Source organism: Stylophora pistillata, chromosome 14 (genome assembly GCF_964205215.1).
Source record: "Stylophora pistillata chromosome 14, jaStyPist1.2, whole genome shotgun sequence".
Classification (NCBI taxonomy): Eukaryota; Metazoa; Cnidaria; class Anthozoa; order Scleractinia; family Pocilloporidae; genus Stylophora; species Stylophora pistillata.
In genome coordinates this window covers 4,357,540-4,375,843 of record NC_142532.1, presented here as the reverse complement: position 1 = coordinate 4,375,843, position 18,304 = coordinate 4,357,540, and the positions used below count along the sequence as shown (strand labels likewise).

General features: G+C 40.5%; 2 protein-coding genes across 2 annotated transcripts in view; both read right to left on the bottom strand.

The window, feature by feature from the left end:
* Positions 1–18,101, bottom strand: part of LOC111328181 (uncharacterized) — a 34,686-nt gene extending 16,585 nt beyond the window's left edge. The window contains exons 1-16 of the mRNA XM_088745520.1: positions 17,981–18,101; positions 16,688–17,098; positions 16,228–16,347; positions 14,828–15,084; positions 12,086–12,203; positions 11,741–11,989; positions 10,355–10,636; positions 9,854–9,961; positions 9,136–9,438; positions 8,650–8,821; positions 7,458–7,642; positions 7,012–7,130; positions 5,460–5,530; positions 4,813–4,964; positions 3,379–3,687; positions 69–371 (exon numbers count right to left, since the gene is read on the bottom strand). Coding sequence (XP_088601646.1) covers positions 69–371; positions 3,379–3,687; positions 4,813–4,964; positions 5,460–5,530; positions 7,012–7,130; positions 7,458–7,642; positions 8,650–8,821; positions 9,136–9,438; positions 9,854–9,961; positions 10,355–10,636; positions 11,741–11,989; positions 12,086–12,203; positions 14,828–15,084; positions 16,228–16,347; positions 16,688–17,098; positions 17,981–18,074 — 3,253 coding nt within the window. The 5' untranslated portion in view covers positions 18,075–18,101. The remainder of the gene's footprint in view (positions 1–68; positions 372–3,378; positions 3,688–4,812; positions 4,965–5,459; positions 5,531–7,011; positions 7,131–7,457; positions 7,643–8,649; positions 8,822–9,135; positions 9,439–9,853; positions 9,962–10,354; positions 10,637–11,740; positions 11,990–12,085; positions 12,204–14,827; positions 15,085–16,227; positions 16,348–16,687; positions 17,099–17,980) is intronic.
* Positions 956–2,143, bottom strand: LOC148716164 (uncharacterized). Its single transcript, XM_088745978.1, has one exon. The coding sequence runs from the start codon at positions 2,108–2,110 to the stop codon at positions 1,088–1,090; it is 1,023 nt and encodes a 340-aa protein (XP_088602104.1). The 5' UTR covers positions 2,111–2,143; the 3' UTR covers positions 956–1,087.
* Positions 18,102–18,304: the final 203 nt, after the last annotated feature.

Sequence of the window (18,304 nt, the reverse complement as noted above, 5' to 3'; positions counted from 1 at the left end):
ACAAGAGACGACATGAATAGATCAAAAATCTCTCTATTCGTTTACAAATTATCAATGTGGGCACTCACTATCCTCCATGGTAAGACATTTGACAGGGCCACTGTAGTTTCCATAGTCTTTTAACGTAAATCCGGCTATTTTAATCGAGTAGTAGGTATAAGGTTTTAGACCACGAACAGTAAAGTTTGTTCGGGATGAATACGTTGTGGTAGCATTTAAAGGACTCGTGGAGTGATTCAAAGACGTGTACACAATCCTATAACCCCGTAATACTTTTCTGTGTTGGTCGTCGAGAACTGGATCCCAATACAATGTACAGGAGGTGGGTTCGTGTGACTCTACAGAGCGAACAACTGGAGCTTCAACTAAGACTAAAAAAAAGAAAACAAAGAGAAGTATATTAAATTCTAAAAATATAATTATATTGCACAATGCGTTTTTTTCATATCAATTGCAGAAATTTCGCTCTTAATTGCCACCACTTCCTCAGCAAGTCACGCAGCCAAGTGAGTTCCCGACACATTTTGACCACTGTGATGTCAAATATCGTTGTCGCTAAGAGACCAGACTACGCTAAACCACTGTCGATTTGTTTTTTACCACAATATCGACGTCAAATTAAACGATTCTTTCAGCGCGCGACACATTGACGCGAGCAGTGTTGTCTGTACTCCTATCTACAACGGCAAATTGGCCAATCAGATTACCGCCAATTGCTGTAAAATCCTGTTTTGACAAGTAATGTGGAACTTAACCCTAAAAATCACTGACAACTGCCGCTTAGAATGACAGTAAACACCAAAAGGCCCAGAGAAACCAAGTTAATACCATCTGATTCGTGCTTTCGTTTTGAAGCGTTACTGTAGCTTTGAAGGTTACAGATGTATGGTGACCCCTTTATTTTCGTACTAGTTGCCAGAGGAAGCAAGTCAAACTAAAAACCAAATACAGATGGACAGGTAAAAACGAACGATATAAAATCCCGACGTTTCGGCAACTTCATGACGCCATTATCAAGGGAACAAATGAAAATAAAATTAACAAATGCGAGTTCAAGAGTTACAACTAATTTGCATAGGGGAGGTAGCTACACAAATACTTTAGCACGGATAGAATCCGTTTGCACGTTCAAACTCGGTGTTAATTGTTTGATGTAAAGCATCTCGTTGACAAGACAATCGAATTTGTTCATGCACTTCTTGAGAACTTTGAAACAGCTAAGAAGGTCCTCAGGGACAGCACCTGCGTGGTCGTTGTCGTAGTGCTTGCGTACTGAAGATGACGTGCTCTTATGGCTATCCACGCGGGCATATAAATGCCCACGTGTGTAACCAACATAGCTCCCTGTATCGCACAGGTTACATTTAAAGTGGTACACTACGCACTGTTGATTAACCAGCTGTGGTTTGGCTTCACATTCTTTAAGGTCTTGGCCAATTTTCCGACTGACAAATACGGGCTGGATTGTGGTTTGGAGCTTAATGCTAAGGTCTTTCAACTGTGTCTTAACAATGTTAGCGGAGTCTTGGTCCTTGAAGGGTATGACTACTCGGGTTACATCATTTTTCGCCGATCTTCCCAACGCCTGCAATGGCTGCTGGTCAGCAATTCTCGAGTTGATAAAGGTGTTAATGGCGGAGTTGATAAGGTGGTGAGGGTAGTCCAAACGTGAGAATAAATTCTTCAAGCGCTCACACTCCTCAGAAAAATAAAGCCACGAAGAGGACAAACGGTACGCGCGATCGAGCATAGTTGTTAACAAGTTCCGTTTGTACCTGTTGTCAACGTAACTCTGGTAGTGGACAAGTAAACCAGTATTAGTAGGCTTGACATAAACTTTCGTCTCAATTTGGGGTGAACGGTTTAGGAGCTGGGTGCCAAGAAAGGGGAGCATGCCATCTTTTTCGATTTCCATTGTAAAGCTGACAGAGGGATGAGCGTGATTCAGGGTGTGTAGGAAATCCGTAGCTGTAGTAATGTTGGGCATTATAGTGAGAGTGTCATCAACATATCTGCGATAATAATCAGGCAGTTTACCTTCGAGCACTAGCCTTTCTTCCAACGATGACATAAACACGTTAGCTAGTAAGGGCCCGAGTGGGGACCCCATGGTCACTCCGTCGGTTTGTTCGTATAGGGCACCATTGAACTGGTATTTTGGTATTTGGTATTTTCGAATTTGTTAATTTTATTTTCATTTGTACCCTTGATAATGGCGTCATGAAGTCGCCGAAACGTCGGGATTTTATATCGTTCGTTTTTACCTGTCTATGTATTGCTAAATCTTTGTTAATACAAATACAGATTGTTTTAAATATAGAATAACATTTGAGAGTTCAATGAAATGTAACTTACGATTCGTAGGGCATTCCATACATCTTATAGATCTTTACGTTATCTCAAGCTGACCGTTATTTTCAATATTGGATTCTTCGCGACTTTGAATAAAAGGGGGTGTTGGTCCCCAGACTCCCTGGGACAACGCTCTGGCGCCAAAACTATTAAACACTAAGTGCAAATCACCATCCCCAAGTGCAACAAATGTGAGTACTGCGTCACCGCTCTCCCCCCCCCCCCCTCGCCATTACAACATCAACGCAAGCCAATCGCATATTACACGGTTTGAAAAGTGTTGACCGCCAAAAGCGTTACAGTCATTTTTAAGTTCGGGAAGAAACATTAGCCACATTTCAATAATGACAACATATGGTTTTTGTGGGAAATCAGAAGACAGATGTTTCCTAATATTTCAATAAACGTGTCTATGGAAAATCAAAATGTTCTCTAATCGTTTCTCTGGTCCATAAAGTTCGAAATAAACGTTTCCCTTCGTAGTTGATTGACCGTTTTTCACTGATAAATTAAATTGTGGGGGCAGTTTATGAACAATATCTACAAATTCAAGCAAAAATAATCAATAGCCTCCACTTGGCGCGAAAACATCCATCGATACTTGTCTATGCGCTTTTGATCTTTACATGTTAAGAAGTGCATTATACATTAATAAATTATATAATGATAATTATACTATAGACATTATCTGTTCCAAGATGAAAACTGTGAGCTTCGAGGAATAGATTTTTGCCGGCAACGCGCGAGGAAAATGTTAACAAACAGCTCACTGTTTGCTGCGTGGGATGTTTATTTTCAGTGTGTACGACTGTATGAACAAACAAACATTTCCTTCTTCTGTAACGATAGCTATATGCTCTCGCATCTTGAATTTGATTTTAAACCAGGACTTCTATAGAGGACGTAAAGCTGGAAAATTGGGAAATATCACTTGAGATTTATCCTCGGATATTTCCCAGTTTTAGCGGGGATCATATTTGGTCACGCAAAAATATATTTGATGGATTATGAAACAAACTAACGTACCTATTTCGTCTGTAGCTATGTTTATACTGGCGCTTTTCCCTTCACCTTCAAGACTAACCGTTGATACATTTACAGTGTACGTTGTGTAAGCTTTCAGAGATGTGATGGTAAAATTAGGATATGGACCTTCCGTGTTATTGACCTCTTCTTTTCGCCAGTTGTTGCTGACTGTTAACGTTTCTTTGTAGTAAACCACATAACCAACTAATATGCCAGGAATGTCTTCATCGGATGGTGTGTTCCAGGACACCTCTACCGAGTATGGACCAGTAGCACGTGCTTTTAATCCAGAGACTGGAGTACTTGGAACTAAGAAGAATTAAGGCAATAGTATGGATTGTCATAAAAAGCAAACATCAGCTGTGCGAGTGGATAGCGTGTGATTTTTATCGAAAGGCTGAACAGTTAAAAACTGAGAGCAATCGTAAAAGAAATGCATAGTCAAGTGCGTATTAGTCCAACGCGGATAATATTGAATAGCAACGGAAATAACAACAGGAAGGGCACACAAAGAAACGGACAGACAGAAAGACAGACCGAATGACCTACTGACAGACGCACTGACCGACACACAGACTGACTGACTGACAAACAGACAGACCGACAGATTAACTGACGGACAGACAGACGGACAGACTGACAGACAAAAAGAAAAACAGAGACAAGCGACAGTCAGACAGACAGACAAACAGAAAAACTGAGATACAGGCGAGAGTAAGACAGACAGACACACACACATAGACTGAGAGACAAACAGAAAAAAAGAGATACAGACGACAGTAAGACAGACAGACACACACACATAGACTGACAGACAAACAGAAAAAAAGAGATACAGGCGACAGTCAGACAGACAGATACACACACATAGACTGACAGACAAACAGAAAAAAAGAGATACAGGCGACAGTCAGACAGACAGACACACACACATAGACTGACAGACAAACAGAAAAAAAGAGATACAGGCGACAGTAAGACAGACAGACAGACACACATAGACTGACAGACAAACAGAAAAAAAGAGATACAGGCGACAGTCAGACAGACACACAGACACACACACATAGACTGACAGACAAACAGAAAAACTGAGATACAGGCGACAGTAAGACAGACACACAGACACACATAGACTGACAGACAAGCAGAAAAAATAGATACAGGCGACAGTCAGACAGACAAACGGACAGAATGACAGATTGACAGACAAACAAAGAATTGAACTTCAGGCATGATCAGTTTGTAAGTTAGAAAGTTAGAAAAGGCGCCAGTCCTTCTTCAGCCGTTATGGTTAGTTCCTTTTAACCAACATCCAGTTAGTTACCAGAAGTAAAACAAACAAAAGGACCGATATGGAACACGCACGAGAGACTCAAACATAAAACAACTTGAGGTTATTTAAAAATACGTCGAAAGGTTGACATAACAAACCATTATCATTTCTGCTTCTAAGGAGAATGATTCCAGATACATTAGACAAGTTTGCACGAGGAATCCAATCATTCAGTAGGAAACCATACTGTTTGTACCCTTCACTGTAATAATGAAGAGTCAAGTTACATGAAACAAGTCCGCCATCATTCCTGCATAGAGAAAAGGAAAGCTAATAACTCAGACTTCTTGTTTATTCACAAATGAAACGTTTTTGCACGTATGATGCACGATCCTCGCGGTAGATAGCGCTATTTATGCAATAGCGAAAATCAGACCTGAAAAAAATCAGGCCTGTACGGGATTCGAACCACTGACCTCTGCGATACTAGTGCAGCGCTCTACCAATTGAGCTAACAAGCCAACTGGGAGCAGGCCGTTAAGTTGATTCGTAATATGCCCGTGAAAGTGATAAATCAGATACAATGAATATATGAACTTCATATATTCTTTGTATCTGAAAGGTTTTTGGTTAGTGATGGCTGAAAAATGTTCTTAAATGGTGAGGTTGAATCACTTGGCGTCTATTCGCTCTCCGCCAAAGCATAGTAGAAACGTAAGTGGTAAATGCAAAATTATTGGCAGGATCCAGACAATAAGAATCTAAAAATGCTGTTACGTATCTGTATCAGTAACAAACAGCTTACCAGCATTCTGATAAAGATATGTGTTCTGAAGTTATGTCAACATCTTGTATGTTCGAATAAAAGGTAATGATCTGGCAAAAGAGAGAAAATTAATAGATTATTCTATCTTGTTGTAAAAAGGGGACGGATCTCAATGGAAGCAACTGAACTTTCATTAATCCACAGATAACGAAAAAGATAGAAACGTAAAGAGTAAATAATTGAAATAATAAAAGCAAAATCAAGGGTAAGTTTTACAGAAAATTACAACTGGCTCAATAATCTTAGGATTACGGTGGCCCGGCGGAGGCCCAAGGTGGTTGGTTTCAAGTCTCAAGCGGATTTATTGTGTTGTTATTAAGTTTTCATTACATACATACATACATACATACTTTATTTATTCCAGAAGCAGACTATGTATACACTAAGAGGAAATGGAAAATATGCTTCCAGAAAAGGAAGTTAAGAGGTTATCCCTATGTGAAAACTCCCTAAAAAATAAGTCTAAATGAAAATAAAATACTTAGTTATAATTAAATATTTAAATACAATTTAAGCTGAGATTTAAAATGCTGAAGATTATCAGCTTCCACTATGTTTCTTGGTAATTCATTCCATAATTTAACAATCCTAATGAAGAACGAATGTTTATAACAATTAATCTTATAACAATTAAACAATTAATTAATCTTGCTGGTTTGACGTAAAGTTTGTACTGATGATTTGCTCTCGTACATCTAGTTGTGGCAAAATCAAAAAAGGTTCCAAAATCTAAATGGTAAAAACCAAAAACAATTTTATAACACTCAATTAAAGATAGATAAGTTCTACGGTCAGAAAGAGTAGGCCATTTTAGCAATTTGCATCGGTCTTCGTAGGACATGTCTCCTTTGCGTTGATTTAAAGCAAGTCTTGAAGCTCTTCGCTGTACATTCTCAAGAGCATGGATGTCCTTGACGAGGTAAGGACACCAGACAGGTACCACATATTCCAAAATTGGCCGTACAAGAGATTTGTAGAGCATAGAAAAAATATTTGCATTAGCGGTGCCTATCGAGCGTTTAATAGAACCTAGGACTTTATTCGCTTTGTTCACAGTTATACCAATGTGGTTACTCCATGAGAGGTCCTTAGTTATTATAACACCGAGATCTTTAAATTTATCTACGTCTTTCAAGGGCTGTCCAAAGAAATAATTGGTCACTGACTTATCACGTGAATGTGTAATTCGCATAGATTGACATTTATCCGCGTTAAAACGTAATTGCCATTTACAAGCCCATTCGCCAATATTGGTAAGATCTTCCTGAAGACGCTGACAATCTGTGATCGGGTCAATTATCTCTCTATAGATCTTCGTATCGTCTGCATATAATTTGATTGTGGACGATACACATTCTGTTATGTCATTAATATACAGCAAAAACAATAAAGGCCCAAGGATGGTCCCCTGTGGAGTGCCGGAGGTTACATACGACCAATCAGAACAAGATCCCCTGATAACTACACGTTGTTTGCGACCAACCAGAAAATGTCTGACCAACCAGAAAATGTCATTGTTCCAGTAACAAACCTCATTCCTTAAGATTTGGCGAAGCGCCGTAAAATTACCAGATTCTGGATCGTGAAAATCATCTCTCCAAGAAATCCCGGTAAACTGTAGGGACAGCTGAGCATTTAGTCTCCGAGGACCTTCAAAGGACGTTAGGGAATTCAAAGAGTGATCGGTACATAAGATTATTTAAGTATCACAAATACCAAAAGAAGATCAAACGATGACACTACATGATAAGAAATACTATTAGATTCGAAAACTAACGAGTTTGACATGTGTATGGTTGTAAATCAAGATCCCATCGAAATGCTACGAAAATACATACGTTGATCGCCTAGTTGACGTTTTACAAATTTAACATAGAAAAACTTTTGAATCTTTTCTTAATGTATCCAATGTATCCCATTGAGACCTTCCAGCATTTTAATTTTTTTTAAATGAAAATCGATATATCCCTTAGATACCTCGATACGTGTTGTAAATTTCCGAAAATCTGTCTTTTCCAAGAGAAATTGTCCAAACTGCAATCTCGTCAAACGAGGCATTGGGAAAACATCCAGCACCAAGCGTGAGCGACCCAAGATTTGCGAATGGAGTACTGCATGAATGACACATTTGCCAATGGATGTCTCGTAAAGTTTCCCCATTCCTGATGGTTAACGACAATTTGCTGGTTAATATAAATATTAACATTACGCCTTAAGTACACTTGCCATTTTTCTTTTACAACATTTCCCATGACAACTTTTGGCAGCGCCTTCCTTCAAAGGACTCTTTGTTTAAGACCTCACTTGTCTGTCCATGAACAAGGAAACTTTAATTATAGAGAAAAACTTGCCAACTGTAGGTGACTAAACAAGGAAACTTGGACATTGTAAAGGGTTTGTGTAAAATTAAATCGCTACATGGTTTCCTTGCTATGTATTCTTTGCCTATCTAACTATGTAATAATAAGCTTTATTTGAAATGCAAAATAATAGATCAAATAGACTAAAAAGACTATTTGATATTAACCCATGTGCATATATATAGTATAAAATCTGTATGTAATAAAATTATAATCAATACATAAAAAAGGACTAAAAATATCATGATACAAAATAGTAAAAATAAGAAATTATAAGAATAAATAAATTATAACATAGTTCTTAAGGTATATACAACATATTTTCTATGAACATCGTATTAATTAATAAAAAAAAAGAAATTCAACTAGTCAGTTAAGCCACAGAGCATTTATGTTGATCGTGATCCTCTTGTAATAAAAATTCAAAGAGTTTACATTTAAAGATGCTGAGACTTGTTATAGTCAAGGGCGTAGCCAGGGGTGTCCTGGGGTGCCCGTGATCCCCCCTTGGTAGGTTTTCTTTAGAGCAAACAACCTACAATATTCAGGTGGCGAAAATGCCATGACAATATCTTGGCCGTAAAAGCCATTGATATGGGCCTTCATGCCGCGATAATATGACTGAGCCAGCTGATACACGCGGGAGAGCAGCGGTGTAAATGGTGAGTAGCCTCTGTGACCCCCCTTTGAAAAATCCTGGCTACGCCCCTGATAGTTCTGATATCCCTAGGCATGTAGCATTCTGGGACAATCCCATCTAAATTACATTACTCGGTCTATTCTTAAATCTGCACAAGGAAAAGACTTACTTTTGGATGATAAGAGATTTGCTGTCATTCTTCCAAGAGAAACCAAGATGTGTCCAAAATCCCTTTGCAACTGGAAATCTGTAACAAAACTTCAAAGAGCTTGTGGAAAGAGAGACTCCGACTAGCTTTGAAGTTGCTTCGTAAAATAATTCTGCCACTGTAAGCCCGTTATCTAGAGGGAAAATAATGAGATACATCGTTAGGTGAACGTGATCCTGAGGGACCTGCACAAAACAGCAGCGACGGTAAATAAAATATAATTCCTGGAAGAAAAATTGATAAGAAGAACAATCAGTGTGCAAATAAATGTGCACGTGCGACAATTATTGTTATCCTTTGCAAAACAACATCGTGTCTACTAAGGACCTGATACTATTTTTAACCAATACAATTTTAGATACAGTGTACTTTAGTATTGATTCTTGCGAAACAACAAAAAACAAAAGTGCTAGAAACTTTTAAGAACTAGTACCATCTTTAACTCACCGAAGTGTAAAAAGGTCTGATCTTCGCCATTCCCCTTGGAATAATACTTCATCCACATAGAAATACTAAAATCCTCCGTACACATCTGCACCTGATAAAGAGTGCCCAGATCTCCGAGGTCGACCCACCCACTCGCACCGTCTAACTGTATGGCCTGGCCACTAAGGCCCTTAGCAACCAGACTCACCGCACCGTGCGCCTGTCCCCAACCCAGTCTTGCTCGGTCCTTTAGATCTTCGACTGAGTCCAGAGGCCAGTAGGACGCGGCATCGTCGTAAAGATTGATTATCTTTTTTGGATCACCTGTTCAAAGACAAGCTATTTCTCAGTAGGCCATTTTACAGTTGTGTACTTAGTTGCTAAGCCTTTGATGTGGAGTGAGGCTGAAGGTGACCGTGTTGTGATTGAGACTAGCATCTAGTTAGCTTGATAACAAAGTGATTTACATTTGAAAAGCACCAACGTTTGTATCATAACAAGGTCACCATGAGCCTCAGTCCCGTTCAAAGGCTTGGAAACCAAGCACGCAACGCGGAAATCAGAGCTCGATAGTCTATATAACGGCGCGCACAAATGGCCGCAGCTTTTAACCAATCATTTCGAAAGTTGTATTATAGGTTTGACTATTAATAAAATTCAATGAATGTCATGGAAGACTCAAGTGAAAAAATCAGCAGCGATGAAATGTTATGTCGTATTCTACAAAATAATTACTCACCTTCCAAACACCATTCCACATTGCGCTCTGTCCAATCACAAACACACTTGGTAGTAATTTCATCACAGTGTCCCTCGTAATGGTTGCATGGCTCTTTGCACAAACTGTCTGGTTTTCAGATAATATGCAGTCAAATCTCTATTTAGCAGTTACTTTCGAAAAATATCAGTTAACCGCCTTAAAGGATACCAACTGAGAGCATTTTTGCAATACAGATTCATCTTAGTAGCCACTAATAAAGTTTATCTCATTCCCCGTATGTAGCAAGATAATCTGGTTTTATTAACCGAGTTCATAAATGTAAATTGACCTCCATAAAGAGTTTCAAAAGCTGAGGTATAGAGCATTAGCCCTTCGTTAGAACGAAGTATTTCAGTACTTGGTTCCTGGTTAAATTTGGAAGTAGAGCTCGAGCAGTCTCTAGTAAGGAAATATTGAAAATAATTTATGTCATTGAATCTTTAAAACGCATGTGAGTAATTATTATTTTTCTAAAGTTACCTTTAGGATATAATACTTCAATGTCAGAAATTTTGAATTCATCTGCGTCTGCAAACAGAGACGAGCCACGCCAGTTTTCAAATGAATTTCCAGTTTGACTAGAGCCAAATGACATCGTTTTCAAAGAAAGATCACCATCACCAAATGTTGGTCCTTCATGTGGCTTCACGCGTTGTGCTTCGTGTCTTTTGTCGTTTCTAAGAGGAAATATTTCGATACCTTCGGGATCGTTGTTCTTGAAGCCGAATAGAAACGCACTTTTGCTAACAGCGACCCCTTTCTCTGCGAATTAAATGAAAGAAAAGAAAGAATTATTTTGCTAGAGGAAGTAAGGAGTTAAAGGAATTCGTCGGAAGGTGTAATTTTGGTATGTGAGCAAAGTATTGTTCGCAAATGATTGTGGGTCGTTGGTAAATAGGGAAAAAAGATCGACTGTAATGGGTTATATTTTAGGTAGGTACCTATGTAGCTTGGCAACAAGCTGTGCAGATAGAATATAAAAGATCATTTAAGGGAAAGGAAGGTGGGTAGTGGTAGGTAGGCAGGCAAGTTGATATTAAATAGATTTCAGAGGAAAATAGGTGGGTGGACGGATGGAAACCAACAGAAACCTGGGCCCAGTTGTTAAAAGAAGGATTGGCGCTTACCCAGGGTTAAATTTTAATCCGGGTTTCTATATTTCTCTGTTCAAAAGCTGTTTTGGGATAACTTTTGCAATTCTTTTAAGTGCATTTAATCATCAAATTGTAGACGAATGGAATTAAACTGAATTTTCTTTTAAAGCTTTCAGATCCGAGATCAAATTTCACACTAACTCTGGGTTATCTTTACCCATCTTTATACAACCTGGCCCTGGGTTTTATGTGTATCATAGATACATCTGGTACTCACTGGAGGGGGGGGGGGGGGTCACTGGGGTCTATTAGAAACTGCAAAATATTCGATCAAAACCGGAAACCGTAAGAAAAAGTGTCAAAAACATGAGATAAATTTTCACATATCCAGATATCAAAACCCTAATGGATCCAACACAGTGGTGCCAAGAGGAACGTACAGAAGTTTCGTGGTTATTCGAGATCAGTGGAGGCGCAAAACTGCCGCTCAGATGGAAGAGAAAGCGAAACCCAAATAGGAAAAACCGAAAACCACTTCGGATGACAAGTATTTTTGACGAAAACCGAAAACCAAATGCTATAAACGGAAAATCCGCAAACCGCAATGAAAAATAAGACTGAAAAACCGAAGTTTTTTTTACACAAAAACCGAAAAACTAATCTAGAAAAAAAACCAAAACCACAAAATTAAAAAGTTTCCCATGCCCCTCTCTTATGGTCAGTTAGTCGGTAATTGGTGTATCATATAATTGTTATCAAGTATTTAACTAACCTCGAACCTCGCTCCAGCCAACATCAGTGTATCCACCAAAGATGTAGTTGTTTACACGCACTATTGTAACCGTTTCTTTTTCTTCGCCGCATTTGGAGTAAAAACTTTCGATGTCTCTCCCATCGACAAGTGCGCGGTAGCAAGGCACCCAGGCGTTATTCTTGCCATGAGCTGTGCGAAGTTTTCCCAACAGTGAAGACTTTAAGCTGGAAAGGTGACCAATGATCGCCGACTTTTCCAAAGTTGAAGCTAAGTTCAACATATTTTTATATTTTAACAATGCATTAAATTCGTATTCTTTAAAAGTAAAATTGCAATTTAATTAATGGCAATTTTTTTGCGTACCTTGAGAGTAACTTTTTGCGTAGTCTGGAGAGTGATCACAAGTGACCGTTGACAGTTTTACGTCATCAAGGGCGATATCTCCAAGGAAACCATCCCCTACAACTGCCTCAAATATCAACTATATCAAGAGGTTAAAGTTACACTTAACGCATAATTCATACTAATTTACCTTGTCGAATTGATTTCGTAGAGAATGGATGGACGTTTACAGGGTTCCAGCAAAGAAAGGAAAATAGACGACAGAGAGAAAAACAAGCAGAAAGACAAACAGACAGGCAGACAGACAGACAGACAAACAGACAGACAGGTATGATGACAGGCAGACACATAGGCGGACACTGAGACAGACAGGCGGACAGACAGATAAACATAGACAGGCAGACAGACAGACAGACGGACAGGCGGACAGACAGACAAACATACAGACAAACAGACAGGCAGACAGGCAGACAGACAGACAGACAGGAGGACAGACAGATAAACATACAGACAAACAGACAGGCATACAGACAGACAGACAGACACACACACATGCGGACGGACAGACAGACAGACAGAGAGACAGGCGGACAGACAGATAAACATATAGACAAACAGACAGGCATACAGACAGACAAGCAAAATGACAGGTAGACTTAAAGGCAGACAGGTACAAAGACAGGCGGGCATAATGACAGGCAGACACACAGACAGACACAAAGACAGGCAGACAGACAAAAAAACATACAGACAAAAAGACAGGCACATAGACAAACAGGCTGAATGACAGGCAGACACACTGGCAGAAGACGGAAAGGCAGATGAACAGACAGACAGGCAGAAACAAACAGAGAGGGAGACAGACAGACAGACAGACAGATGGAAAAGAAGACTCTAAAGGAGGAAGGCAAACGGCCTGAAAGACGCGTAGGTAAGCAGACAGGCAAGCAGGTAGGCACATGGAAAAACAGAGGGACAGAGAGGCAGATAGGCAGGTAGGCAGGGAGGCAGGCAGGTAGGCAGGCAGGGAGGCAGACAGGTAGGCTGGCAGGGAGGCAGACAGGTAGGCAGGCAGGGAGGCAGGCAGGTAGGCAGGCAGGGAGGCAGGCAGGTAGGCAGGCAGGGAGGCAGGCAGGTAGGCAGGCAGGCAGGCAGGCAGGCAGGGAGGCAGGCAGGTAGGCAGGCAGGCAGGCAGGCAGGTAGGCAGGCAGGCAGGCAGGCAGGCAGGTAGGCTGGCAGGGAGGCAGACAGGTAGGCAGGCAGGGAGGCAGGCAGGTAGGCAGGCAGGCAGGCAGGCAGGTAGGCAGGCAGGGAGGCAGGCAGGTAGGCAGGCAGGGAGGCAGACAGGTAGGCTGGCAGGGAGGCAGACAGGTAGGCAGGCAGGCAGGCAGGCAGGTAGGCAGGCAGGGAGGCAGACAGGTAGGCAGGCAGGGAGGCAGGCAGGTAGGCAGGCAGGCAGGCAGGCAGGTAGGCAGGCAGGGAGGCAGGCAGGTAGGCAGGCAGGGAGGCAGGCAGGTAGGCAGGCAGGGAGGCAGACAGGTAGGCTGGCAGGGAGGCAGACAGGTAGGCAGGCAGGGAGGCAGGCAGGTAGGCAGGCAGGGATGCAGGCAGGTAGGCAGGCAGGGAGGCAGGCAGGCAGGCAGGCAGGCAGGCAGACAGAAAGACAGACAGACAGACTGATAAGGGAGCCCTATGCTTCGACCTCAAGTGTGAACAAGCACAAAAAAGAATCAAGAAAACAAAACATAAACGAATGGATGGAAACTTGGATATGCAACTCTCGTTAGTTCTTAGTGCAACACCCCGCTCGCCCTGTCAACGCTGAGGGTTTTTGTTTTTTTTGCTTTTTGTAATCTTTTGTTCTGTATCATTAATGTTTTCTTTTTAGGTAACCCAACTGCAGCGCTACCAACACGAGGGAATTTAAGCAAACCACGACGGCGACGGCAACGAGAACGTGGAAAAACAAAATATCTAATTGGAAGAACAATAGCCCAGCACGTGCGTTTTAAAACTTTGCTCATTTCTTAGCCGCCCTTTGCAAAACAACAACATGAAATCACCAAAATTTGCGTCGTCTGCGAACCGAAACCGCGACGGCAAATTAATTTAATTTCCATTTGGCTCTCAACGCTACTTTCATGCGTTATGTTGAGTTTGAGGTCTGGCGCCCTATGAGACGGTAAACACATGCAGTCATTTTCGAAATTCTAACTAAAAGTAAAATTAATTTTTTTAATCGACGTCCTCCGTGGCGTCCCCGTCCTGACTGCGTAAGGTCCCTAACAACGTGAAATCACCAAAATTTGTGTCGTCTGCGAACCGAAACCGCGGCGGCAAATTGTTTTAATTTACATTTGGAACTCAACGCTGCTTTTACGCGTTATGTTGAGTTTGAGGTCTGGCGCCCTATGAGACGGTAAACACATGCAGCCATTTTCGAAATTCTAACTAAACCAAGAAACTCATTTTTTAATCGACGTCTTCCGTGGCGTTGCCGTCGTGACTGCTTAAGTTCCCTAATGTCAACACGGGAAAGAAAATGTTTCGAAATTGCGAAGAGAATTGCAGGTAACTAAGCAACTTGAGATCAACTTCTACCTGATCAAAGTAACTAAATTGAATTCGACCGTTTCGACCGTTATCTTACCAAAGAAGGACAATTCCGCTGCCCTTTGAATTGCTAACTAAACAACCTAAGACAACTATCCAACCAACGAACGAACTACTAAACCTCGACCGATTTCTCATAATTGTCCTTGCCTTAAAAGGACGATACCGCTGTAATTTGACACTCCCTGTGTTCCAGGAGTTTCCTTGATCGCCACTAAGTCTCCATTTAGACACTAGGTTTGAGTTTTTACCACTCTGGATGTAAACTGTCAAACGGCCGACGTCCTTTCCCCACATGTGATATTTAAAAGACAAACATTTGTAGGCAGGCACTACAAATGGACTCTCAAAGCGGATACTGTCGCCTTTAGAGCGAGGATAAGACGACTCCAGGTGTATGTAAAAGTCTAAAAGTGAAAAAAAAAAAAATTGTTTACATCCGACGCAAAAATGAACCTTTTTACAATTGTATGGCCAATTAGATTAAAGAAGAGTCGTTCAATAACAGACGGAATTCTGGGCCTAAGCGGTGTCGGCTCTTATTCCAGTTTCCGAAGCAGGAGGCAATCGGGAGCATTTCATCTCCCATTGGATGGTACGCCAATCCGTCTCCCTTAACCCTCACTAACTCGTCAGTGTTTAACAACTCATGACTTGTTAAGCTGGTGATCATCTCCTTTTTCATGACCTTCATGTGCTATTCATAATGGTAATTAAAATGAGTGGAGTGCAACTTGGGCTGAAATCATACGCGTGATTTCAAAATCGAACGAGCGCACAGCGCGAGTTCGATTTGAAATCACAAGTATGATTTCAGACCAAAATTGCACGACACGAGGTTCAATTACCACTTTATTACATCCATTTTGAAATCGCCCAAATACAGGACTTGGTCAATTCAAATATTTTATTGATGCAGTACTGAGCCGGTTTTTAAATAAAAAGTGGAACCGGAAACGCTTTTACATATTATTTTGTATGCAAAACAGAAATACTTTGACGTCATGTGTCAAAAACTCAGTCAAGCGTAAAATGAACGATTTAGAGCAAAAAATGGTGCGATTCGTAAGTAAATCGCACCAATCAGAGCCAATCAGATCACAGGGACCACCAGTGATCTCAAAATGGATGTAATAAAGGGTTGTAATGTAAGGAGAAATTAGATGCTAGTCATGTCTTGAGAATACAAAACGGATCGAGGGAACCACGACGAAGACTGAAATGAGAACGTAGCGAAACAAAAGATATAATGAGCAAAATAATACCTTTGCACGTGCATTTTCTACATTTATGCATTTTTCACCCTCCCTTTGCGAAAAAAAAACCTAAAATCACCAGAGTTTGAGAAGTCTGGCAAAAAAAAAAAAAAAAATTCAACGAATTTAACGCTGCGTTCATGAAGCGGGAGATTCAGCACCGTTTGACACTGTTTACACAATCTTATAATTCTTAGGAGACTTTTTTTAAGGGATGTTTACCCAGGCGCAGTCGTCGGGCTTTGATATAAGTGAAACTCGAAGGACTTCACTGTTGGTGCCCAGTGCACTTACCATTATCAGCGCAGTCAGCCAAATGACAAGGTCCAGTCCCCTCACTAGGAACACGGCCACGCCTTTTCGTCCAGTTTCCTATTTTCCAAGAACACGGTGAATTATCGAAGTTGCACTTATCTGAGGAAATAAGATACAAAGACATCATCACCTTGAGGAGGATTACCAAAAGGAAAATTCATTGGGATTGCAACTCAAAATTAATGGTTTACAATGGAACAAAGTGGCTCATCTGTTCTAGTTTCATGCGAAATATCCCATCCCTTCTTCCCCATAGTTTTTCAACACAATTCTCCCCAATTTTATTATATGAGTAAATTATAAATAACGGTCAAGGTTTAGAAGACTCCAACAAATGAACGCGTTTGATTACACAGTTTCATGATTTAAATTATTGTGGAGAAGTTATGATCACATATCACTTCCTAGCGGGTAAAGAAAGATTTTGAAAAAGCTGTACCTAACAACACAGGCAGGGTGTTTTCAGGAAAGTCGTCACCATTAGATTTGATCCACAAACTAACATCAGACAGTTGAATATTCTCGACAGCCCACATCTGAGTGGAAGACATGTTCCCCCAAGAAGACATACTGGCTAAATTTAGAACTCTGGCCAAATTCGACTCATAAGGAGCAGTGGTGTGATATTTATCTTGATCACCCTTCGTATTGTTTAAATATATGAAAGTATTGTAGTTTTTCGTAAGCCGAAACGTAACACGAGTCCAGCTCATTGAGGTAAAGGGGTATCTTGTCTCCACATGAGCATCCTTTGTAGAATGATATTGTCCCCTCAGCGCCTTTGCAGAATTACTGATCAACAGTCCAGTTTCATTAAACGGATATCTTCCCGAGGACATAATGGCCATGTCTACAAATCGAATTATACAATTTTAAGTTTAAAAATGGTCATAGAATTTCAACGAATTATTGGGGTTTCTCCTTTAATACGCCGACTAATTTGAAGGTTCAACATCCTCCTAACGGGAAACCCAAGGCTATTTCACGGTTGTCCGTGGTCGGGAGGGTAGGGAATTTGAACTTTTCCTAGGCGGGGTGGGGAATTTGACCCGAACCAATCAATTCTTTCCAGCTTAATGAACGTGATTATAAATTAATATGGAGGTTTGTAAAGGTAAAAAGTTGACTTTCGCGAGCAGATAGCTTGGAACAAAAGGTCTACAAGAAATTAATGGTCGCTTTTATTGCTTTTTATAAAAATACTGACGACTAAATCCGGTGGGTGGATAATTTGAATACAATTTCGGCACGAACCAATTTTCAAAAGCTCAAATGCTGGAGGGCTACCGTAGGTTGTTTGTGGGGAATGTTGAAGCTTGGAATTAATAGACGCATAACGCAAGAGTTAAGAAACAGTTCAAAGCAGCAGCTTGTATGAACTGGAGCATTTGAAATGAAATAAACTTAAAGTTTAAACTTTAATAGCCAAATCCGCCATCCATCATAGATTTTAGCTCGCGCGCGATCATTGTAAACGCCCCAAGTGCCCGAAAATTTCCCAACTAAAACTGGATACTATATCGAGTGAAGTTCCAACAGATAACATTCCCAAATTTTTCCTCTTATATTGGAAGCTTCTAAAGGTGGGAAAAATATCAAAGAAGTAATGATAGACAAAAAAGATGTTCATAAATGGAGAAAAGTAACTCAGATTGCCAATTTGTTTGAAAATTTAGGGCTACCATTTCTTCGAAAAAGTTAAGGAAACAAAACTGAAGCGAGAACTACCTACCTGTTCCTTTGAAAGATGTGCAGCCACTAAGTTTTATTCTAAAACAGTTGTCATTTCTGATGGGATAAACTCGAAGAAAACGTGCTTGTACCATAGGCTTAATACTCACAGTGGTCACCCCTTTTACTGTAAACACCTCAAAGAGAAAACACATTCGCATAAAGTTGGGAACGAAGCCACTCGGTTTACCAATTTGATGTTATTGTGTAGGATACAAATGTACTAAATTGACGATTTGTCATTTGGTGTATGGTGCCATTAAAATCTAAGTTATCACTCTTGCGGAATAACGCGCTCGTATCTCAGTACGATACTATACCATCT